We start from the raw sequence: 25,683 nt of genomic DNA, 5'->3' as shown, positions 1-25,683 counted from the left end.
GATCATCTGCCCCTAAAGCTTAATTGAGGAGCTCGTCTGACTCGTCACTGACTCACCTGCCACTGTATGAGCTCATGTCTGACTTGTCCTAGGAAGATAGTGAAATATGTCAGGCTTCTCTGAAATATAGCAGGTTTTTTGCTTTATTGCACCCTTGACACTGCTGTTGGCTCCTGCAGAGGTGAGCAGAAAGATGACTGCCCCAACTTTGTTACTTTTATCTAAACTTAGTCGCTTGCCTCTTTGTGCCTTGAAAAACCAGATGGGGTTTTGCTTGCACAGCTGTAGGTATGTTGGAGTTAAAAAAAATATTAAAAATTAAATAACCTTTGCGTTTTGGCTTCAGGCAAACTAGGTGAAATGATGTGTTTTGGAGATGAATGCTCTTGCAGGAGGCAAGATGTAGCTTGCAGGAGAACATCTGCAACCAATCCATTCTGTATGAGATGGGGCCAAGACTTGTTTGTATCTCAGTACCTGTTCAAACATGTTATACCATAGCAAAAAGAGGTTTTGAATGCATTGAGGAAGGGTGGGTAAGAAGGAAAAGAGACATCAAGCTGAATGTTTGCTTAATAGCCTTGATTTCTTCATTAAACTTTTAAAGCACTTTAATAATCTGATTAGCTGCTTTCAGAGCATGGAACAGTTTCTTTATTTTTTTTTTTTTTCATTTTCTTTCTTAAAAGAGAAAAATCTCTACTCATCTTGGTGCTGTGAGATGGGCTTGCTTTGTGACCTGGAGCAAATCCGCTGCTAACTGTTTGCTACTTTTCTGTACTCACCTACTCGCCCTGAGGACTGTTGGTGGAAGGATGTTCTGTAATACTTGGATCAAAGACGGTGCAGAGATTCAGTTACCAGGCTGCCCGCCTGGACCCTGGAATGCAACTTCCCAGTCCAAAGCTCCTTGCCAGCTACTCCCATCCTCTGTGTCCTGTCAGAACTGAATGTAGCATGAACATCTTGCAAGGGCAGCTTGCTGAGCTCATTTGCCTGCCTTTAATTGTGCATTTGAAATGCCTCTGGAGGCCTGTGGCAGCAGAGAACTGTTACATGACTCAGGAGTGGCTGGAGTGGTGAGGCTGGCAATAGAGGCTCTCATGCTGAGGTTCTCTTATCATTGCACTGATGGTTCTCATCATCATGTTGAGCTCTGCATTCTTTTGGGGTTTTTTTTTGTAAGACAACCCCAGAGATGTACTTGCAGCTGTATTTCTGGTTTGCACGTGTAGCTCATGTGGGTGTTGAAGGTGCGGAGTGTGTGTGACTGGGATTTGTTGTCAGTGGAATGTAGCAATTGTTAGATCTTTTTGCTTGTCTAATAGGCTGAATTCCTTGCTGTGGAGATGAGAGAACTGATTTCGGCTGATTCAGGTGGACAGTGTGAACACAGTGCCTAAAATCCATTCAGAGGACAGGGGCATGCATTTCAAAGGGTCTGTTATAGATAGAGATGGGGTTGTAGTACAACCTGAGTAGTATTTTGCTAGTGCTTAAAACCAGCAGACTGTTGAGGTTTTTCCTCCCCTTTTGTCAAACTAAATCCTGCTGTGACTTCACCGAAAGTGCTTGTGTAAGTGGGGCAGCCCTGGTCATCTTTGTCAAGACCTCAACACAGAAGCACATTAAAGAGCAGCAAGATGCACATATGCCTGTTCTCTGCCTTTGATGTCGTCAGGGCTCTTCCACTTTGCACTGGCTCTTCAGAGGGAGGTTATTCTTTCTCCCAAGTCTTCATGCCCTTTTCAAATCCCTGATGACTCTTGGTGCTGCTGTCCATATGTGTTACCTGGCCTCCTACAGCTTGTCCCCAGTTGGCAGATAAGCACACATGGGAGGCCCCTGGGCTCCTGCAGTGCTGCGTGGACATGCAGGCTGTGCCTAGAAAGATGTGCCATGTCTGTGTGGGGCTGCAGCAATGGGCAGGGTCATTCCAGCTGCAGTGTGCCAGAGCCAGTAGGATGGTTTAGGGGCTGTGCAGGATGTCTTGCTGTGCCTGAACTTCTCCTGCATGTCACACATGGGGTCAGCATATGACCAGCCAGCAGTCCCTGTAGCTGCACCAGGGCCATGCCTTGAGCAGGAGCACTGTTTGCTTTTGCCTTGCCTTGCAAGACTCATCCTGACCTGGAGAGGCAGTCAGGGTTGTGTTCAGGTGCACATTATACCTCACTGCAGTGTATTTAGGGCTTCAGACAAGAGGAATTTAGGTAGCCCTCTTGTCCTTCCTTGAGTTTGCTCTTGCTGGGGCTGCATGAAGTCCCTGGTATTTATTGCAAGCTGCCCAAATGGTCTCTGTCCTGATGCTCTGGTGGCTTATGCAGTCTTTATTTCTTCCTTCAGAGCTGGGTTGCTTTTGAGAAACAGCAGAAATCACCTTTTGGAGGGATTTTCCAAAGTGACTGACTGTCTGGGGTTCTGTTTGCTTGCTTAAGAGCTCCCATTCCAAAATCACTGAGAAAGATGGCTGAAGCCACTAATGGCACTCTCTTAGCCAAGCATTGCCTTAGCACACCAGTTTTATCCCTGCCATGTGCAAACATTGCCTTGTTCCCAGAAACCTCTGTTGGCTCCTTATCTGAATTGGATGATGTAATTATGCCTTCCAGCCCACTATTGCAATGGGAAAATGGGTTCCTCTTGTCGGAATTTCCAAGGAGCTTGCTCCTTGGAGAAGCACCCATCAGCCTGTGTGGGAATGGGGTGTTGGAGGTGTATGTTTTGTTTAGTATTTTTCCCCTTGGCTACAAGAGCAGCTAAAACCTGTAACCTACAGGAGTTGGAAGCTTCATGCAGAAAATTAGCTTAGGTTGGTAGAAGAGTTGAGATCACATTTTTCTTGGCTAATTAAAGGATTAAAGGTGCAGAGATTTAGAGCGAACTGTCAGTGTGCTACAGGAGAGAGCCTTTGATGGTTGAATCCAACTTGAGATTAAACAAATTGCATTTAAATAAGAAATACATGGCAACAGTTACAGTCTATCTGGGTCTCTCTATTCCTTGGTGTCCTTCAGGGTCAGGTAGATGGTGTGCTGTGGCTAGGGCTTCTCCTCCCTAACCAGCTTCCTTCTTCCCACACAGCTCCCTCTGGAGCATTTGAATATGTTGCCTCTACATTTTGTAAAGTTGGGGTTTTTTTCTTCTAGCCCAGTGCTTTGTGCAAAGGAGCCTTGCAATGCACAATAGTGAACTGTTGTCTGTCCTAGAAGTAGCATGGCCACATGCTTGTTGTGTGTTTTGTAGTATCTCTGATCCTATTTTGGGTCTTTCTGCAACCTGCTGCTTTGCTGTCTGCAGCTGGAGAGCTAAATGTTTACTCCCCTGTGAATTTTTTTCTGTTGTTCAGTTGAGAAGCTGGTGGACAGAAAGAGTTGATTGTTTAATGTTGTCTTCCTCTACAGAGTGGCTGGTAAAATTCTGGAGAGCCAGTGAACTTGTGCAGGTTCCAAGTCCTTGACTTCTTTGGTTCCATTTGATTGTCTTCAGTGGGCTTCAGTGGGCTACACTTGCAGCCCTTTTCCTGCCTTTTCATTTGGACAGCATTGCGTCCAGAGCTGCTAAAGGGATGCTTTTAAGTGTTACCCTTGCTAGCACTTGCAGTGGTGAAGGGTTATGAGATTCATGGTAGCTATCTCAGAACAAAGCTTGCTTTCTGCTTGGGCAGGAATTCATCTGCACAGCATGGTGCAGGGCAGCAGCCTGTTCTGCCCGTGGAGACTTTGCACCTTTCTCTGATGCGCCACATATGAGCTGTAAGGAAAATGGGAGTGCCAGACAGTGTGAGTGAATAACTTCTGATGTTGCAACCCTGTCTTGTTTTGTTCCATTTTGTTTTACTCCTTTTTAGTGAGGAAGGGGCTTGCCTTTTCATACTTGCCACCCATATAAGACCATGAGAGGGTTTCATTTCCTTTTTTCGTCATTATTGTGGCAATATAGAAAAATCACAAAATCAAAACTGGTACAAAATCTGCTGGGATTCCATAATCACTCAAAAACATGGCATTACTTACTAATTGGGTGTGGTTAGTTGGGAAATCTGACTTTAAAATTATGTTTCCCAGGGAACTATTCCTGTTCTCATTGTTATCCAGTAACAAAGACTGCTTTTTGGTTGGGAAAGCAGTCTTGCTTTGAATGGGCTAGGTCTTCTCACAAAGCATCTGTTGCTTGGGGTCTTCAGAGCTTGGAGTTTGCAAATGAAGCAGTGCAGAGTAGTGAGGTCTGCAGGGACAAAGGGCTGTTTGGTGTTTTCCTTGGAAAGCTATCTTCAGGTTGTGGTTGCAAGGATTTGCATCTAAAATCCACATTAATTCCTGTTAAATTTCCAGTTAGATCATGCAGATGGCATTATTATCTTTTCTACCAAGTGAAATAAATCAATTGCTAGGTATTGAGAGACTTGATGTAATCTGTTTCCAATAATTTATAGATCTGTTACTATGTCATGGTGTATTTGAGTAGTCATTCCTTTGGAGTTTACCTAGCAGACTTTTGTAGAGCTGTCTGTGAAGTGCATCCAGGTCCATGCAAGCTTGTTTTATACATTTGTGCTTTCTTGCTGAAATTTCAAAGCAGCCTAAAAATCAGAGATCTGAGCTTTGCTGTGTTCAAGCCTTCCACTTCTTCTGTGGCATGTTACTGCACAATTCCCTTTGAGTTGCATATCCACTGGGATGTGGTTTTACATTCTACTCTTTGGGGGCAGGAGATGTAAAACTGAAGATTAGTTCTTTCTCTGAGGGGCATGAAGGACTGCTGATAACATTTTCTGAACTCATTGCAAGTCCTCCTTCCTTTCTAAGTGCTGCCCTGTGGAACAGCTTTCTTCCCTTTGGTGCAGTTGTGCAGCTCCAGGGAGTGTGAGGCAAAATGAAGGAATGCCCCAAACCTGGTATGGGCTTGTTGATCTTCCTAGCAGAGCTGATGCCACAGCACGGACCTCACTGTCTGGCTGGAGGTGAGGTGCTGTGTTTTTGAGCAGGGAATGTCCTGATGGCTGCTGCAGCAGCTCTGCTGTGTTCCTCAGCATGGAACTTGATGAATTGTTTCCCACGGTACGTAGGAAAATCAAGGTCTCAGTTCAGTAAGGCACTGGAGTGAGTGCATAACCTCTAGCACGTGAATATTCCAGTGAAATCTCTTGGGTTCTGTTGGAGTCAGCAAGGCTGCTCCCAACCTTAAAGGTAGGCATCTGCTTAAACACCTTGCTGAATCATGTCTTGACTTTGAAAGTAGGCTCAGGAGAAACCACATGAGTTGACTCAAGGACTGTGCTTAGCTAGGTCATTGAGGATGGAAGAAGGCTGAGAAGGAGGAGGATCTGGGTAAAATACAGATCCCAGAACTCCGTAAATGCTAGTAATAGTTGACTTTCTTGCCATTCATCCCTAAAGCTTAATTGTATGAATAAAAGGTTTAACTGTTTGACTTAGTCACCATTCATCCTAAATATTCTGGAGCTGCTGTCATGCTTTGTTGACCTAACTAAGATCTGAGTTACTGCATCTTTATGTTCTCAGTAAAACTATGACTTGCTCAGTTAGGTGTAATTTTTGTCTTTCCTAATCCTTATGTTTTCACTGTGACTCAGATATAGAGTGTGGCCTTGTTGGGTCAGTAATTCCAGAAAACAGAGGGATGTTTGCAGAAATGGTTTGGTTTGGTCTGGATTCTCTATTGTCTATGAGGAGAGGGCCCTTGTCTGCTGGTCTTCATACATAGGAAGAACATTTGTTCCTGCTTGGTGTCTCTGTGTGAGTTTGTTGCCTTGCTCACCATCCTGGCCAGAAAAGCTTTGCTGGCTTTTCAGTTTAATTATCAATGAAATGCTCGACAAGCAGGAGAACAATATTTGCATAGATGTAATTCTGGAAGTTGAGCGTAACGTGATCAGGAAATGGGACAGGCCCTGGCTGTTATCATGGAAGAGACTTGCTGGTACTTGCACTTAGTTTAAAATGTAATAAGATCTGACTCAGGATAGTTTCCTGGACGTTAACAGAGAAGACTCAATGCCATTTTGGCAAGGATCTGGCACTATCCTTTCTGCACAGGAACAAAAGAGATTTCTGGCGAATTCATACATTTGTTCTGAAAGGGCTTCTAACAGTACACTGACGATTTAGAGGGAAATGGTCTCCCTTGGAGCAGAAAAGCAGGGGCGTGTGTGTGTTTTCAGGACTTTCTTTTTCTGAGATAGAAGCCAAGGAACAAGGCGCTTGCGTGCTGTGCCAGTGAAATCTCCCTGGGAAGACATGATGCTACTTGCAAGGTATGCACAAGACAAGACCAGAGGCGCCGCAGTGCTTGATTACTGTCAAGGACTCAGTTGGAACTTGCCTTTGCTCTTTGGCCTGCAGCATTTATGTAGAAATTGGGGACGCTGCTGCTTGCTTCCAAAGCTTTGCCTTGATGGGTCCTGCCCACATCTAGGCAGGGAGGAAGGAGCGGGGGGGGGGGCTCAGAGCCTATGAAGTAAACAGGAAAATTACTCACCTTAATGATGCATTTCACTGGCATTGCCACTTTGAGAGCCTGTCAGATTTAATACTTTCTGTCTTCCCTTCCATCGCCTCCCATGGGTGTGATTAATAGTCTATTAGAAGGATGAAGTGGAGAGGTATCAACACCTTCCCTCAGGTGGAATAAATGGGAGGGGAAGCAAAGTGAGTAGGAGAAAGGGGATCACCTTTGTCCATCTGAGCAATCTGCTCTTTGTTGAGAGGGCACATCCAGAAGAGCACTCATTTACTGACTTGGTTGGTCACCCCATGGCCTCCCAGTTAGCTACCAGTCCTGCTCCATGGGGTGCATTGGCCAGTTCCCCACTCCAGAAACAGTCAGGGAGCAGTCCTGCACCTGGTCACAGCAAAACAGCCATAGCACTGTAGGAAGGCAATACAGGAATACATACTGTAGGAAAAAAATACAGATTATTTGTATGTGAAGTTCTTCAGGGATTATTTGCCCTTTTTATAAAGTACACTGAATCTGAAACCTAAGTCAAGAAAGAACAAATGGGATAGAAAATGTATCTGGGCAAAGGTGTTTAGTATGAGAGGTCATAAGACATTAAACCTGTTTTTAGCTTGGAATTACTTGAACTTTCTTTCCTATATCAGAATGAATATGCAAAAACTGGTTCACATCTCCTGTGACCCTGTCCGTGCCCCAGCTAGGAAGATGGGCCAGTATTTGATGTAAATACTTTTACCCTCACAACGTGCTGACCCTGTGGTATTTTACAAGTAGGCTGGTCCTTTGGCATGAGCCAGAATTTGGGTGGAAATCTGTCACCATCTAGTAAAGTGTCCTGCTTTCCAGGGTGTTGATGGCTGGTGCAGTGTGTGGCAGAGTGCCTGATATTCTGGGACTGCCTCTGACACTAGTGTGCAGGCTTAGGATGTTGCTGATTGAAAAGACTATATTGCCAGACCAACTTTGTTGTTGTTTTTTTAATGAGTTGTCTTGTCCAGCTTGGTGTAACAGATACTGTACCAGTGACTCATTCACTTTCCTCTGAGTTATTAATGAAATCCCCTTAGTTGCAGATGAAGGAACTAAAAGGAATTTTGTACTAACATCTTATATTGGGCTTTTGCTTGTACTCTGCTTCTTCCCCTGATCTTTAGCTGGTGTAGAGCTACCTGAATCTGTGGCTGTGTCACAAATTGCAGAGGACCCAAAGCCTCTATCTGCTCTCTATGGGGCTGCCAGATCTGACCTGTTTGTCTGGGACTTCTTCTGCTGACTCATGCTTTTGAAACCAGGTTAGAATTGGTGGGAGCAGACTCATTTTGGAGAGCTTTGGGATTTTTGCTTTGCTGTTTACTTTGTCATAATTGTATTGCTGTGCTTCTTCCCTCATGGTTGAGTTCATCACCCTTTGACTTTCAGCAGGGGACAAAAGTGACAGGGAGATGCACTAAAAATTGGTATCTGGTTACTCCAGATGATGTTTCCTCTAGCTGATGAGAGTTTTTGGAGTTTGGCTGGTAGGATGGAGCATGCTGCAACATGCAAACTTGAAACAAATGAGATCTGGGAGGCTAATAGGAAACACACAGCAGCCTTCCTCTTTGACTGAGCCTGGGAGAGGTGTCTGTAAGAAAGTTGAATCCCCCACAGCAAGCTAGGAGGAGGTTTGAAATAGCCAACCTGGACTTTACTTAAAGTAGTCCATGAGCAGAACAGGTTCTGGTGCTCAGTATCAGAGGCCAAGGCACGTGAGTCAGGAGCAGTATGTGGTGGGGTGGGTTTGTTGTTGGGGGCCCGAATATGTTATTTTCAGTTCATTTCTGGAGTCCTTTATAACAGAAATCAGTTTTTTAATAAAATACAGGCTGAATCAGATCTTAAATTCAGGTTTGAGCTCACAAATTCCCTTACACAGAGGCACACTGACTTGAGCAGGCACTGCTTAACAGTGCTACCAAAAGTTAAGTGTAATGCTGAAGATTTTTTTACTAAATCAAGTCCTGGAGGTTTTTGCCTGCAGCACTGGAGTGTTCATTCTGGTGTAATGAGCAGAATTGCCTGGAGGGACTATTGCTGGTTGTGTCACTGTTGCTGTGTTCAGCTGCTCTGAAGCTTGAGGTCCTACAATCAGCTTAGTTTCATGTAGGCAAACATTTGGTCCTATGTGTACTGTCCACTCACTTGCATTACCTGCAAGCAGGTGTGTGTATTTTATAGAGATGCAAATATTTGTAACTCCAGTGTAGTGCTTTGTTAGCAGTGGGTTACCCTCTTGCTAGGAGGATGTGAAGTAGCCACGTGTCTTTGAGAGTAGGCCTGTAGAAGGAGGGAAGAACTGCAATGGAGTTATCCACAAAGCTGCTTTGGCAATCACTGTAAGGATTAAAAATTTTGCTGTTGAATTTTGTTGGCTTACTAATTAATGCTTAATAATTGAAGTGGATGTTTTCCAGATCCAGTTTTAAGTAATTATTTAGACTAACGCTGATCACCCCTCACTATTCTGCTGGAGTTTAACACATAGGTCAATATAGGTGAGTGTAGGTGAATTTGGGTAGAATTAGAGTGAATCTCTAATAGTGTATGTTCCTTAATGTTGTATTTTCTGTGGTAGGCAACTAGGTTGCTTATTTGTTGTGCATTCATAGTGGAGAAATTGCTGGCAGATGTAGATACTGAGGAAGATGTTCAGCAGCAGATCAGCTTGCCTTTCACCAGATTTGCTCTCATTTCATACTTCTACCTCACAGAACTTCTGCTGCAAAGCAATCTGTTGGAAATGTAAATTACTAGACATTTATAGCATCTGAAGCTTGTTTGTTACTGCTAAACTTTTGGTTTAGAAACTGGACAAAATATACAAGTAGTGTGTGAGCTGGCTGCACAAGCTAAGGCCATTTTACTGCAGGAGTCTCGTGATTTTGGTTTTTAAATAAATGACTTTCAAAAATATTTAAATAATAGACTAGCAAAGGAAGAGAACTCACAAAACCAAAGAATAAAGCCTTCCTTTACACCCATCACTTCCTATCAAAAAAATGTGTAAAGCTTGCGTCCGACGTTTTCCATTTGAGGTTTTTTCCCTTGATACAGGATACTTTCCAGTTGATTATTTTTTGTTGTTGTTTGTTTTTAAGATGGCTTCCAAGCTGAACCTCAAGAGGTTTTTGTTTGTTGATGAAGTAAGTCTGTAGATATGAAACTGAAATGTAAAAGCCCACATATGTAAAGTTTTCACAGTTACAATAGTTTCATAGTGCAAAAGCAGTATGGGAAATTATCAGTATTACTTCTGTTATTATCGTGGCTTTGCTGACAGTGTTAGGTAGAGGTGATACATCCTGATGGGGGGTAGTTTTGAATTAAAACCCCTGGGGCAGGCCTCAAGCGAGATGCTGAATATCGTCATATGAAGGAATTACCTTTATTATCCTAAAGATGCGAGAATCTAGCAGATGCTCGGTATTTTGGGGAATTTCAGGGGGTCTTCTCTACCACGCCCAGGTGTGCATGCCGCCTTTTCGGCATGTGTTGGGCTGTGCTTGCAGGCGGTGGGAGTGCTGCTCCCAGGGCAGGGATGGGGAGCGCGGAGCTGCCGGTGTGCCAAGGCGAGAGAGAGGTGGCTGTGCCTCTGCCGCGGGGGCAGAGATGCTGGTTTCCCTGTCGTTTTCCTGCGCGGCACAGCGCCGGAGCCCCGGGGAGCGCCCCGCGGTACCCGCGGCCGGGGAGCGGCTCCGCGGCGGGACCCGGCGCAGTTCAGTTAAATCCCTGTCCGCAGGCTACGTTTCTGCGCTCTCCTCCGTGCCACCCCTCCCGTTCCCCGTTTACCTAAGCAGGTCAGCACACACACACACACACACACGCACGCACCCGTGTATTTATTTTCTCGCTAAGGCTGCACGGTGCAGCAGCTGCCGCCCGCCGCGGGCACCCCGCGCTCCAGCCCCGCGTCCCGCCGGGCCCCGCAGCCGCGGCTCGGGGGGATGCGGGGCCCACCTGCCTGATGTCAACATCCCGGCGGGCGAGGCCAGCAGGAATGTGCCGCTCCCCGCCCGGCGCAGGTAATTAATCCCCGCGACTGACAGGTGGCAACAGGCGGCCTTTGGCTGCGGCTCCCGGGGAAAAGCGCTCGGAGGAAGGATTTTAATAACTCATCAGCACCGTTCGTGCGCGCCTGGCGAGGCGGTGGGGACGGGGAGGGGGCAGAAGAGCCCCAGGGGAAAATGAAGTTTAAGTCCTTGCGAAGGCGAACGCCCTTGGGCGATTCACTGCCCTTCTTCAAGAGTGAAAAGAGTGTGACATGGTTTTTCCTTTGCCCCGGGTTGGAGATATTTGGTAAATGCCTGCAAAGCACTTGTGGGGCTGCATCAGCATCCCCTCCTGCTCCCGTGCTCCGAGGCATCACACAGTAGGGATGTTCACAGGCATGCCTGTCTCCCTGGTGCCCAGGGTTGTGTGGCTGGGGGTTGTTGCCCCACTTGGTGGATCTGTGTCACTGGACCCATTGGCCATGCCCATCCATGGTTTGAATGTCAGCTATGCCCACCAGCAGCAAGCTGCCCACTTTTCTCTGGAGCCTGGTGGGACAGATGATTTCAAACAGAACTGCAACAAGTCAGCTCACAAGCCATGTGGCTAAGGTTTTGCTGAGCTGAAAGTTAAATCTGGAAGGAGATGCCCATGTGTGCAGCACTCCTGGTACAACTCCTCTTCACTGAGTGTCCTCGGGGTACGAGTTGGTTCCTAAGAGTGTGTGTGCATGTGCACATATGTGTTTCTGATGTGCCCCGACATATCTCCAGCAGTTTTTGTAAATAAAAAGTTAAATCATGGTAAAGCATACCAAAATACTTAAGGTAGTCGTGTAAATTTTACTTTTTGTTCTTAGTTGGTAGCTTCCTTTCTTCCCACTGCCTGTTGTTCTCCTAAATAATTAAAACATGTTCAAATTATTTTCCATTTCTTTGTGACTCTCCTTGTTTTCACCTGCGAATACTTTGGTGCAGGTAGCTATTCCATTCCCACTTTTCTAACCTGTTCTTTTCCCCCCCCTCTTTTTAGGGAGTTAGCTTGGTAGGGCAGAAAGCATAGCTGATTGACAGCTTTGAAAGCATCAAGTAAAATGAATCTAGTTAACTGATTTGAACTAAAACATGACTGCTTGAAAGAAGCTTGCAAAAGATTTGAAAGACCTGTTGATCTGAGCAGGAGGGGCTCAGGGAGCTGTAATGCCTTAAGCCAACCTCTGGGATCACCTTCAAGCTGACATCCATCAGCATTTGTAGAGCTGACTGAACCCTATTCCTTTTAAAGATTTAGGAACCATAATCCCTCTGCTGGATCAGATGGTAAAATAGATATTAGAGGTAGATTTTGAAAGTAGTGTTCAGGGGATTTCACTGCATCAGAGTTCTGCAGAGGAATTGAGTACTCTGTAAAAAGCCATTGTGGCTTGTATTGCATTGAGCACTTTCTTTCAGGAGACTACGGTCCTTTCTAGCAAACATTCTCCATTTGAGAGTCAAGAAGTGTTTTGTTTTTGCCTTTCAACTCTTTGTTGACACACCTTCAGTTAGAAGGGGCTTACTGAGAAATCAGACAGGTGTTGCCTGATGGTAGCTGGCGTGTGTATTGTGATACTGAATTACCAGCCAGGGTGCCTGGAGTGGGTAATACAGTATGTCTGCACAGGCAGGTGGGGAGAGCAGAGCTGCAGGCACTGCTATGTTTGTATCTTTCATTTTAAAATGTATTATTGAGCAAAAAGCTGAATTCCTGACAGGCAGCAGTGGAATTCCAAAGAAAAGTCGAAGCCAAAGCTCTTTCCTCTCTCTTGAGTAGATAACACATTTCCAGGCTCAGCTCTTTTGTTTTAAATGGCTTTCAGGTCTGTACTCTGGTGGCAGTGGTGTTGCACTCCTGAGGCTGTTGGCACAACCTTTGTTCCTGCTGCTGGATAGTGGTTGTTGTCATCTTGTTAACTGATAGATTTGTTTGGTCAAACTCATTTTTTATATTGGTACTTCTAATTAGTTTAGTTTTCCTGCTCAAGTATGTTGATTCATAGTCATGCTTTGGATTTCTGGAAATTGCTCACAATCTTACCCCTCATTACAGCAAGTGTCATTTCACAGCAAATTGGTGAGCGGGGGAACTGTCACCTCTGCAGGGTGGGGGTGGTGTGGGACCACTGAGGAGCAGCACCTGTGCCAAGAGGGTGATCCTGGCTTTCAGGCAGTGAGTGCACAAACAGCTTCTGCCTCGGGTTTTCTTTCTGAAGTGCCTTTGCTTTGAAATCTATATACAATATCCTGTCTTGCTCTGTGGATATAGCGATTATCACTGATCCAGGACGAAGTCACTATGACCTAGTTGTTGGCATCTATTTGTGCCAGTAAATGGCTGTGCATCAGGTTACTCCTGGTTGCAGCAAAGTTGGCGGGGTGGGAAACTCAAGCCCGTCTCTGTCTGACAGCAGGTACCCCATGGACAGATTTACACCGGTGTTAAATGACTGTCCCTTCAGTGATTACACACTCACAGGCGGCTGTGCCTGGGGTAGATGTGAAATCATGGCACTGTGCCATGTCCCCAAGCCTGTGCAATGCCTGTGAGGCTTGAACTCCTCTTGCAGTCAGGTGACAAAAAGGCAGCTCAGCCCCTGTTGCCTCTTTTGACTCTGCTGGGCACTGTCGCTAAATCTTCCCACATCCTGACTGTGGCAGAGGTGGGCTCCTGGTTACCCTCCTTTCCTGACATGCCAAGTTCAAGTTGTTGGCCAGTACCTGCAGCTCTTGAGTCTGCCCTGTGTTTCTTTGTTGGATAGGCTTGTTCATCATAACCCATTAGCTCTTGGCTGTTTGCTTTCTGTGAATTTAGAGTGTAGTCTAATGCCTTCCTTGCTGGTTGTAGCCCAAGGGGTCCAACAGTTGGGTTGCCAAAGGGTGGATGAAAAGCAAATCCCTTTCTCTGCTCACTGAGGGACTGTGCTGTTTGATCACAATCCTCAATATTCATGCTGGTTTTGGGTACATGTCAGTCCTTCTGAAAGCAATGATTATTGGTTTTCCCCTTTCTTGTAACCCCAGCTTTCTGTCTTTGAAGATACATAAAATTACAGTCAGCACCACGAGTCCTGATCAGCGGCTGAGGGTGTGTATCTCCTTCCATTTGTTCAATTCTCTGCATGCCTGCAGACACTGGACACGTATGCCATGCCTTCTGTGCATCACTGCTCTTCAATATTTATGCCTGCATTTCAGCCCATCACCTTTGGGTGCCCAATTCTCTATGCTTCAGTGATGTCAAGGCATCCAGGTGATTAGTTGGCATTTTGAGATTTTTGAGGCTTTCTATCCTTGAAACCTTCACAGTGCTATAAGCAAGCTGATGTGTTGAAGGAAATAACACTTTACAGGTTTTCTTCCTTTTTAAATAAAAGTGATTCTTTTTCTACCTCTTGAGATGGAAAGACAACATGGTGATCTCATTCTTAACCTTCATAAAGGAATTACTTTTTAATTAAAAAACAATAAGGAATTTCAGGCTTAAAAGATGTATGATACAAATCGCCATCTAGATGCGTTTCGCAACTTTTTTTTTGTAATTGTTTGGCATGTTCCCTGTTTCCGCGGGCTGGGTAAATCCTTTGTGGGTTTAATCTTTAGCCTGCAGGCACATAAAACACATTGCACAATTTGGCCTTTACATTTTAAAGAAATCTTTTTTTTGTATCTTAAATACCTGTAGCATCTTCTCTGCCACATGGCAGGATGGTGTTGAGTGAGGAGGGAGGGGACTGGCTTCGTTTATGTTTAATTCCTCTCTCCTACTCAGTGTCTCTTGCAAGTTTGGTTTTTCCTATGTTAGCAGTGTGTACACTCTGAAATGCAAATAATCCCTGACTATCACTAGCTAATCCTTTTCCTGCTGCATCATCTGCCACCCACCCTTGCACGTGCTGGCTCTCCCCATCCCAGTGAGGTCCATGGCCACAGGGTGCTCCTGACCAGTATGAACCTGTCACTGCTGTGTTTGAACAGCTGGGTACAGGGCTCTATTGGCCCATGGCTGCTAGAGACCTTTTCCTGTGAGGAAACAAACACCCTGGGGCTTTCACTTTTCTTTATCTGCAAGAACTGAGGACACAGGAGATGGGGAAATGCCAGCAATTCCTGTGGGTTAGGTTGTTACAGGGAGAGCTCTGCAGTCGTAAATGTCTGAATACCAGGAGAAAACTGAATGCCTCTGGAATAGGGTTCTGAAAAACCTGCTGTGTTTTGGAACAACCTTATACAGGAGGGAAGACTGGAGAGAGAGAGAGACTGGGATTGCTACAGAGATGTTCAATAGATGTAGGAGATGATTTTAAGAGATGGCTGAAATGTCATATTTGGTGTAAGTCCCAAATTGATCAAGGTCTTGTTTTCAAGTACTGTTCAGTTCCAAGGTTGATGTTTTTATTTAATCCCTCTGCAAGAGTAGGAGGGCTTCTTAGAAAAGAGGATGAAGCACTTTTATGTCTGTGGTTTTGAGTGCTTCCAGGATTACAGGATGCTGTGAAAAGAATAGCATCTGTTTTGTTAGGTGGGTGTTGGGTGTCCTTTGCAAGAGGGAGTGTGAGCCCAAGAGAAATAAAGGCTTTATTTGTTCGAGTAAATGAAGTGCTCTTTATCTGAAGATTTTTGCTTTTGGGAAAGCTGGGATGTAGATTTATGCTCTGCTATTTTACAGCAGGTAAAGCTCTAGAGGGTTTGTCACTTTTCTGGAAGCATGGCTGTTGTACAAACAAATGCAGTGCCTGTTCAGTGGCTGGTGCTTTCAGTCACATGTACAAAGCCATCTCCATGTTCCTGGTGTGCTTTTATCCCTAGCTGAACTTCTGACTCTCTTTTGATCTGTTCCCCATTCAGTATTCTACCGAACTGAAAAAGCTGTACTGCCAGATCGCCAAGACATGTCCCATCCAGATCAAAGTGATGACCCCACCGCCTCAGGGAGCTGTCATCAGGGCTATGCCAGTCTACAAGAAAGCTGAACACGTCACTGAAGTGGTGAAACGCTGCCCGAACCACGAGCTGAGCCGGGAGTTCAACGAGGGTAAGGAGGGCAGTGCTGTGCTGGCAGCCCCTCTCCAGAGCTGCTTGGCTGATGAGCGGCCACTGAGGGGTGTGACAGCAGCTTCAGAGCAAACCTTCTGAAAACAGACCTCCCTGTGATGCCTTGTGCAGCTTTTTATTTTCTGTGCTTGGCAGGAAGGATCATGCAATCAATGCTTTAGCTGTCCCTGTGCATGCTCGTCCTTGGGAGGAAGGCACTGAAATAAACCTCGTGCCTGCCCAGGTCGGATGGATGTCTGTCCCCATGGCAGGCACTGTCCCTCTGGTAGCCTTTCTCTGCTCTGCTTTTGCTCCTGCAATGAGAAGCAGCTGTTCTTGTGCTCAGGAATGAGCTTCCATGTGGCTGGGACAGGGATCTAGTAACAGGATGCAATATCATCTCCAGTCCCTAATCCACACCTCAAAGACAGAGGGGCTGTTTATCTCTGGCAGGGTAATGCTAAGTGCCAGCATCAGCTGTAGGCAACGTTCTTCTACATGTAACACTCTCAGTTCAGTATAATGTTTTAATCTTTTACTTGCTTATCCTCATGTTAGTGAAGTAGCAGCTGTTTTTAAAATGTCCTTTGGTTTTCTGCAAGCTCATGAGCTGGGCTCCATTTTACCTTGGTCATTTAAGTTCACATAAGTTCAGATGAGCATCTGTTTTATTCTACGTACATTATTTATCTCCTACTGTAAAAAAACCCAGTTGGTGTCAGTTAGCAGGATGTTTTGGGAGTCTGGATCCCATTGCTGGTTGCAGTGCAGCCAGCTAGACAAGCCCCAGAAATAAGCAAGGACTTGGGAGTGTAAAATCAGAGTGAGGTGAGACAGTTCCTCAAAACAGTTTTTTATATTAAAATGTGCTTTTATGACAGGACTGGATTTATTGAGGTTTGACACCATTCAGTAATGGAGTTTTAAGAAAGGAAAAAACCCTATAAATTCTTATTCTGAAATAATTATTTCTGTAGAAATAGGTTGTATTTTGAGTAAGAAATGAACAGTTAATACACAAAACAAATTCTTGAGATGAATCCATAGCAGACTCCTCTCCTCAGAATTCAGTTGTATGTTGTAAAAATGCTGAAGAAAATTTGGAAAGTGGCCAGCCTAGGAACCAAGAAGATCATGTCCCCTTCTGCTGCTGCTGTAAGCAAGCATGATTTTTCAAGCTGACCAGTAATTAAATACATAGTTCTTTTGCTTCTTGAATCTTTTTTTTAAGGATAAAGACTGATGGAAGGGAGCAGAAGACACCTAACAATTGATGTGGGAAAGAGTGGGAATTGAGACTTGAAGGAATTTGCTTTGTATATGAATTAGAGGGAAGAAAATAAAGGATTTCAGCTGGTGTGAAAAATCCAGTAGGAGTTATCTGCTGGAAGAACTGCTGTGAGCTGCCATTCAGTTCACATTTTGGCTCACTTCTTCTGGGATCTTGGGAAGCCCTTGTTCAAATTTAGCCACAGGCATCCAGAGTGAGCTTGAGAAAGCCTGTGTTTCCTTTGGTGTCTGGCAGCAGGGATCTTGGGAAGGGATGCTTCAAGGGCTGAGAGGCAGCTCTGTGTACTCTGATGGACCTCTGGTGCCATGTGCATCCCCCTTGATGGCAGATCTTGCCACCCTGTGCATGACCTTACTTCACTGAACAGTCTGTCATTTTTTTCCTCTTTGCCTTTGCAGGACAGATTGCACCTCCCAGCCACCTGATCAGAGTGGAAGGGAACAGCCATGCCCAGTATGTAGAAGACCCCATCACTGGGAGGCAGAGTGTGCTGGTCCCCTACGAGCCACCCCAGGTGTGTTGTGAGCTCGAGCTGGTGCCATCCTGGCACACAAGGGCTGGGGGTTGTAACTCTGGTCAAAGGAGATGGGATCTTGGGCTTTCCCTATCCTCATCACAATGAATCCCTTCTTCCTTTCTGTCAGAAATGAGCTGTGAAACACCCTCCTTATCCCTTGGGAGCAGGGATTCTTCATTTCTTTTAAGGAAGCTTTGCATTGAGGGCCTATTTCATACTGGTCCACTTGCAGCCCAGCTTGGCAAATGCAAGAGCAGAGCTTGGGGAAAGCAGAGCTTTCCATCCACCATCTCTCCCTCTCTGCCTTTGTCTCACGCAGGTCGGTACCGAGTTCACCACAGTCTTGTACAACTTCATGTGCAACAGCAGCTGCGTTGGAGGGATGAACCGCCGCCCGATCCTTATCATTGTGACCCTGGAAACCAGAGAGTGAGTTGTGCATCATGAGTGGAACCCTTCTGCCTCCTCTTCCACTTAGGCAGCATTCCAAACCCCTAGGAACAGCTTAATTCAAGGGGCTATAGGATATTCTTTAGATCTTTGCAGCTGGGAGTTGCCCAGCACTGGAGACATGTAGACTGAGGAATGGAAGGTGCAGAGTGTGGTGTGAAGCTGAGAGCTGCTGGCCCGTGCCCAGGATGCCAGCTGATGTTTCTCCTCACCTCTCTTCCCAGTGGGCAAGTGTTGGGCCGCCGATGTTTCGAAGCCCGTATTTGTGCTTGCCCAGGCAGAGACCGCAAGGCAGACGAGGACAGCATCCGCAAGCAGCAAGTGTCCGACAGCACAAAGAATGGTGATGGTACGAAGCGCCGTAAGTAGCTGCAGAGCTGGGCAGATGGCAATGGGGCTGTCTCTGGGTGCTTGTGCCACAGGGACACAGTGGTGCTGTGCATGGGCTTGCAGGCAGAGGGGCATTAGAGGTCTGTTCTCCCAGGGTGAATCGGCCTAAAAATCGAGCTGGTGTTCACAAAGCAGTGTTTGACAGTCTGGGTGTGTGGGCTCCTTTGCAGCATTGCTGGTGTTAGATTAGCCCTGCCAGTGGTGACTGGAGGGGGTGTTTATTTGCCACTTTTCAATTGTATGTCTGGAACTCTAACCTTTTGAACCTTTGCTGCTTGTTTGGGGTCATGCTGTTATTCTTTGCTTCATCTAGCCAGTGTTCTGTGCTGTGGCAGGTGTCTTCCAGCCACAGGGATCTAGACTGAGGCTGCACACAAAGCCTGCTGTGCATCACAGACACCCTGGCAAACAGCCTCTCTGTGCTCTCAAGAGAGCCAGTCCTCACTGGACATGCAGGATGTGGAAATCCGCCTTTGGTTTCCCCTGTACTCAGTGAAGGCAGCAGGCTGAACAGCAGGGCACAGGTTATGACAGGAGGCAGACTAGAGAGGGACTTTGTTTTCTTAGGGAGTTCTGCTCCCTGCCAATGGTCTCACCTTCATGGATCACTGATTTCACCAGCAGCCTTGTGAGCCTTGTAATACCAAAACTTGCTGTAACTTTGCTGTAAAGAGCCAGTGCTTGTTTGGAGTGTGACTTGCCAGGGTTTTGCCAGCACTCCTTGTGTTTCCCCAAGTGACATGGCCAGCTAGCATCTGCAGTCATATCTGCCTTAAGGAGCCAGGAGCTGCAAGGACAGTTCTGGAGTGGCTCAGGCAGAGATCCCTTTAGAGCATTACAGATCTGAGCTGGTCATGCACTTCATATCTATTTGTATCTCTCTTTTTGCCTTTTTCTTCTTTGTATGCTCCTCCCCTCCCTCTTCTCCCTTTTTTTTTTTTAATGGGATGGCTTTGGGGTTTCTTTTCCAGCTTTTCGGCAAGGAACTCATGGCATACAGATGACATCTATCAAAAAAAGACGCTCCCCAGATGATGAGCTCTTGTACTTGCCAGTGAGTTCTCTCTTTATTTACCCTATGTTTAGTATCTTTAATGGTGACTCAAGGCTCACCTAGACTTCAGAAAGAACTGAGGATGGGGCTGGGGTGTGAAAGAATAATTTTTATTTTCTTTAACTCCATTAACTGTTAATTTTAAATACATATTCCAAATAAAAATATTAAAAATCCCACTAGGTGCTAAGAATGGCTTATGCAAGGCATATGAGAATATCCCAAGGGATCTCTCTGTTCTGGTAGAAGCACTATCTTTGAGATCTAACTAGGTTTCCTCCTCTGTCCTTTCTGGGTCTGTGGAACATGACTTTTCTCTAGGAGACTGGGTGGATGCTTCTGTGGCTTTTATGTTTATTGCAATTGTAATGCAGTGATAGAAGTAAAATATGCTGTATTAAGTGCAGACTCGGAAAGGACAAGAAATACCTCTAACTGGCCATTTAGCTCCTTCTCATGAGCCATGTTTAGTTGCTTAAATCACAAATCGTGGTGTGCTTGGAGAAGAAGGGAGAGCCAAACCCAGCTCCCAAATTCATGTGCTGTCTTTTCTGAGGGCATGTAATATTCAGCACCAGATCTGCTTACATCTGAGGCAAGTAAAGACATTTTCTGTCTAAATAAGTTGGATCAGAATGTTGCTTTTGGCTGGCATAGATCCACACTGAGCCGTATGACAGCCCCAAGATGTTCATCAGCCTGCAGTGAGATTATCACTCTTCAGAATTTGCTGCACCTCTAGAACAAAGATAGCATTTTTATTGTGTGAGCATACTGTATAAACAGACTATTCGCATCCTGCTCTGGTTGTTTACTTGACATTCTCAAAGACTTTCTAAGACTGTCAATAAGGTCTATAAGTGCAGTCCTTTAAAGCTTTTCTTTCCCCCAACCCCCGTCCTTTTCCCGTGACCCAGGTGAGGGGACGGGAGACATACGAAATGCTGCTGAAGATCAAAGAGTCCCTGGAGCTGATGCAGTTCCTTCCCCAGCACACGATCGAGACCTACCGGCAGCAGCAGCAGCAGCAGCACCAGCACTTACTCCAGAAGCAGTGAGTACCAGCGTGCTTGCAGTGTCAGTGCAGTGGGGAGAGAGGAGAGAGACACAGAAGGTTCTGCAAGGTGTTCACAGGGACACGGCGCTCAGTTGAGGGCTGAGCAATGGGACAAAGCAGTCCTGCTTCCCACAGTGCACGTCTTGACTGCTTGCAAGGTCCCTCTCTACTTTCATTCCACATATTTCAACTTTTGGCCTTAGAGGGTGAATGAGGATGGGCTCAGTGCCTCATTTGATTTCTAGCCAGAGCCCCAAGGCACAGCACAGCGAGGCAGAGCCATTGACAGCCTGTGGCCAGAAGCCTGCTGTGTTTGCCCATCCCTGCTGGGCAGCACAGGCTGGGGACACTCCTGTCCCATTGCTCTGTGGGAATGGCAGCAAACATGGAATCATGTCCAGGGTATCCATCTGACCACCTTGCTAAGAGTGTGTAGAGCTGGGACTGTAAGCACAAGCTCAGCCAAGTGCTTTCACCCTGCTGCAGTGCATGCCTCGTGCATTGGAGGGCTGGTGTTTCAGTGGTACAGCAATCCTTCAGGTTGTTCAGCTGTAGAACATGCAGCTGAAAGTTGAGAGCAAAGCTGAAACACAAAAAATGTCCTTTGTGGCTAGTGTGGCTAGTAAACACTTAAAAAAAATTTTATACATACTTTTGAAGTATTGTCAAAAACTGCCCTTTGCCAGATTACTCTTCACATTGCTCATGAGAAGTTTTCCATCCTTTCTGAACTCGGTTAACAGGGATTGCTCTGGGTGCTGTAAGTGTGAGGAGGATGGGGAAAAGAAAGGCCAAATAGGTGTCTGGGTTCCCAAAGCTTTGCAGACAGAGGCTTGGGCAGAGACTGACTTCCCAGATGGGCAGTAAGCAGTGTCATTCATGGGCATTGCTTCACCTGCTGTCTCGGGTGACAGAAAATAGCACCCGGGCTGTAGGTGGCTGCCAGCAGCAGTGCTTGGGATCTCGTGCATTCCTGGAGGCTGTGGGTATAACTCATTCCTCTGCAGAGGTTAGCATGGGGCCAAGGCACCACATAAGGCCCACTAGAGCCTGTAGGGATTTGTTTCAGTGCCTCGGCCTTGTCTCAGGACTTCTGCAATACCACAGCTTTCTGCCAGATCTCTGCATGTGTTCACATTTCGACCTGTGTGTTTTTAGTGTCAGCTGGAGTCTTGTGGAGGTGTGAGAAAAGCCTTCTGCCAAAATGTCTGGAGCATCCGGGGGCTCTGGACTTTTTTTTGGGGCACTTAAAAATCTCATTATTGTTATTTACTTTTATCAGTCATCTGCACTGTTTGTATATACTACAGCTTGTATTTACTAGCTCCTGGGCATTGTGGCATTTGTGTGCTCTACTGCTTGTCTTCAAAGCTTCACCTGAACCACAGGCTTTTCAGCTGAGAAGTGGTTTTGTAAGCAGAAATGGACAGCAGCAGATGACAGCTTTCCCTTGGTGCTGACAGTTGGCTTTGCCATAATTACTTTTTTCATTCCTTCTATATAAGTAGAATAGGTTCCTGGCAAATGAGGTTGGTATTTGTGTTACCTTTAAGACCAGCATGTAGAAGTTTAGCCATTTAATTTATTGAAACTTCTATTGGCATGTCTCCTGGCACTTGTCCAGTTACAGACTCATTTTTCTCAGTTGCTGAGTGTGCTCATGCAGGGAAGAAAGATTAAGAGCTTTAAAGGGTGCCAGGAGCATGGAGAAAAATAACTTGTAGTATTTGTCCAGAGCTGCTGCAGTTGTCTCTGTCCACAGCCTGTCATCAAGCAGTGTCCTCTGTGCTGAAATGCATATTCAGGCAACAGTTTCTTAAGTGCATTTTGGGTTTGGGTGCTTTTTCTTCAGTAATCCATGGTATGACTTGATATCTGAAGGAATGTGTTCAGGACAGAGGGATGTTTAGGCTGAAAAGACTCTAAGATGCAATTGCACCCCAAAAGAGGAGTTTCAGGTCTCAATGTGAGAATGGGGAGAGCAGCTGCTTTGTAGGGAATGGTTTGGACAAGAGCAGCCCTGCATGTGAGCAGGTTGCTGGGAGATGTCTTGCCACTGCTTCCTTGTCAGACTGGCCAAACTCAGGAGCACAGGGACTCCTTCCTGAGTCTGTTCTGGCCTTTCACTTTGAATGCAGGGATGTACTTCAAAATTTTTGTCCTGGTTCACCTTTAGTTCAATGCACATTTGAAAAGTGGGAACTGGGAAGTGTGTATGCAATGACCAAGATGGAATGTATTGGAAGCTGTGGGTCCTAGCAGGGCTCTGTGGGAATGGAATATTTGAAAATTGCCTTCAGTTCTTCCTTCTCAAAATGGAGCAGCATGCACATGTGCTCCAGAGTCACACCTTGGTGGAGGAACTGCTGGGATTTTCAGTTTACTTTTTGGGGCAGTGGTTAACATAGGAAAGCTATCTAGGTGTGGAAAGAGTTTTCCCTGTCATTCCTACAACATGGAAAGCTTCATCTCTTTTGAAGAGTAGGAAAAGTAAGGTTAAGATGATCATGGTGAAACTAGTTTTAAAAATATAAATCTGTAATTTTGGAAAGCAACTGTATAATGGCTCTTGTGCACATTCAGACCAGCATTGCATTTGACAGGCCAGCAGATGCAGCTGTCTGACTGTTCTGGAGTAGGAACAACAAATCTGGTGACAGTCAGAATGCTTGTCTCCCACTAGATGACTAAAATACTGCAGTGCTCCACATTGTGCCAGACCACAATATTTCTCTGTCTCATCTCCTCTCTCTGCTTGCTCCTTTGTGCATGGTTTTCTCCTATTTACTGTTATGCCAAATACCTTCATGATCATAGGTGGGAAGTTGTTGGATTTTTTCTTTCAGTTTCTATTCTCCTTTTTTCACTGACAAATCCTGGGGCCCATACTTGAACTGCAGCACACGTTTATTTAGAAGAGTTCATAGCCTGCTACCACTTGTGTAAAACAGATTTGCCAGATGATTACTGCTGCAAGAGATATCAGAGGTGGCTCATGCTTTGTGGAGAGAATGTCTCCTCATTGCCCCGCTGTGAAATATATTTGCCATCAATATTCTCACAGAGCTACCTGCATAGTCTTTAAGGCTTTCACTAGAAAACACTTTTTCATGTAGTGGGTTTCACTCTGCCGAAAACTATCTGTATTTCAGTTTCCTGCAGCAGAGAATCACAGAATATTTCAAGTTGGAAGAGACCCATAAAGTTCATAAGGAACACCAAGCCCAACTCCTGTGATTGAAGGGTTTTTACAAAGTCTTCCAATGGCTGCCAAGAAGGGAGCTTTCACATCCAAGTGGGATCTTGCACCCCAGCATTTCTTTCCTATCTGCTGGGCTGCAGCTATGAGCCCACTGGCTGCCCTTCAGTCTAGGGAGCAGCAAAACTCACTATCCAAATGAGAAGGAATTAACCTCATTAGTGAGCTGTGACAGAACTGAGCTATCCATGTCTGGAGTGCTCTAGCTGAGCTGCAAGGATCCCAGTGCCTGCTGTTGTGGGAAGGCATTCTTTGTACCTTCATTAATCTCACTTTTGGTGTGAAAGCTAACAGTGGATTTTTGCATGATTTGGTTTGGTTTTGTAGTGCTGTGCTTGCATGTGAGCTCCAGGCACCTGGATAGTGTTCTCAGTACAGCATGGCCAAGATGAAAGGAACCAGCTTTAAGGGCTCTTAGGATACAGTGCCCTCTGCATCAGCTGGTGGCCCCAGGGAACCCTCAGCTTTTCAAAGGACAATAATTGAGCTGTGATCAGTATGGCCAATAGGTACTGTTCTCCCTCTCTAGCACCAGCTTCTGGTTTTGAAGTGACTGTAGTTAGAAGTCGACTCCTTTTCCTCTTTGTTGAGTGCTTTTATTCCTGGATTTGTCACTGGAAACATAATCAGGGCCTTATTTGTACCCATGAGACTAGGACAGCATCAGATTTCTCTATCAACTGGTTGTTTTCCCTTCCTTGCCAAGCACTTGCTTGTGCCTGGGGCTTTCCAGCTTCCTAAATCTCCCTGTTACATACCCTCACTGTAGGTGCTAAGACATTTGCTTTTTCCCCTCTTTGAAAGCCCATACTGTGATCATGAAGGTGGAAAATAACTGTTTCTCTCATGGTGGCTGGCAAAGGGTCCTGTACATTCATGTCTTTCTTTTCTCTGGTTCCTTCTTTACAGTCTCCTTTCGGCCTGCTTCAGGAGTGAACTCATGGACTCGAGGAGAGACCCTCCCAAACAGACCGATGCCATCCTAAAACATTCCAGCCCCCCAAACCCATCAGTATATCCATAAACCGAGCTGGCAAGGGCCACTTTGCCCAGCTGGCAGGACTAGGAACAGTGGGGCAAATACACAGCCTGATAGCAGCAGAGTGAATAGTGAGAGTAAACTTCTGAAGGGACTCAAACTTTACAAAAACAACAGACACTTCTACAGACCTCTTAGCTGTAGCCAATAGCATTGCGAGGTCGGGAACCATGATGTTGTCTGTCTTGGTGTAACTTTTTTTCCCCCTGTTTTTGTAACGTGTTAAATACTCTTTCTTCTTACTTCTGTATTTGTGGAACTCGGCAGAGTTTCTCTGAGCAGGTCTCAATTTTAAAATGGCTTTTGTCTTGTTTAAGTTAAAAAGTGTGTCCATGGACTGGGGGGATGGAAGCAGAGGATATGTGTTTAAATGGTCTGTGATAGTCAATTTGGCCTGTTTCAGTGCTGGTCATGCACTAGTATAAGTAGCTGATGTATTTGTACTGCTGGGCAGGGAGAGGTAATAATTATATGAAGTGGCACTGCTAAGAAACTTTTTTATGCCTGCAGAAATGCCCTCGACTTTGGCATCATGAGTTGTTTCCACTTATTTCCTACCTTAAGGGGTCTGATGTAAAGTACATCAAAATTGCAAGGAAGGCTGTGTGACTTTGCCTTTGCACGAGCTCTGCTGATACTGATCCAGCTTTACTGAGCTTAGGGAGTTCCTCCTGACTCTATGGGCTTGATCCAAGTGGTGGGCTGAACTGCCCACCAGTGGAATGTGTGGTAGAGTTGTAATGATACCCATGTGTGCCCAGTGTCCCTGTCACTTTGCAGCCTGGGGTGTAAAGGGTAGAGTGTGCAAAACTCCCTAGCTGTGAAAAGGGGTTGGAGCTAGCCCCTTTCCTTACAGATGTTCAGAAGTTTAGATGTTGCCTTAGCATTTCCATCAACCCTATCTTTTGCCCCATCTCTCCAAGCTTCATAGTTCAAAGGAAAGCAGTGTCATCACATGTTGCAGTTGACTCAGCCAAGTGGCCTCAGGCCATGTCCACCTTGCCCATTAATCCTGCAACCAGAGGGTCCTGCTAATTGTGTCTGA

General features: G+C 45.7%; 1 protein-coding gene across 1 annotated transcript in view; it reads left to right on the top strand.

Annotated features, from left to right (window-relative positions):
• Nucleotides 1-25,683, top strand: part of TP63 (tumor protein p63) — a 100,221-nt gene that overhangs the window by 65,562 nt on the left and 8,976 nt on the right. The window contains exons 6-11 of the mRNA XM_021536798.2: nt 15,396-15,582; nt 17,271-17,386; nt 17,709-17,818; nt 18,064-18,200; nt 19,201-19,283; nt 20,201-20,337. Coding sequence (XP_021392473.2) covers nt 15,396-15,582; nt 17,271-17,386; nt 17,709-17,818; nt 18,064-18,200; nt 19,201-19,283; nt 20,201-20,337 — 770 coding nt within the window. The remainder of the gene's footprint in view (nt 1-15,395; nt 15,583-17,270; nt 17,387-17,708; nt 17,819-18,063; nt 18,201-19,200; nt 19,284-20,200; nt 20,338-25,683) is intronic.

This window comes from Lonchura striata, chromosome 10 (genome assembly GCF_046129695.1).
Source record: "Lonchura striata isolate bLonStr1 chromosome 10, bLonStr1.mat, whole genome shotgun sequence".
Lineage (NCBI taxonomy): Eukaryota > Metazoa > Chordata > Aves > Passeriformes > Estrildidae > Lonchura > Lonchura striata.
Note: the sequence above shows the minus strand (reverse complement) of the source record. Positions and strands in the feature narration are given on the sequence as shown.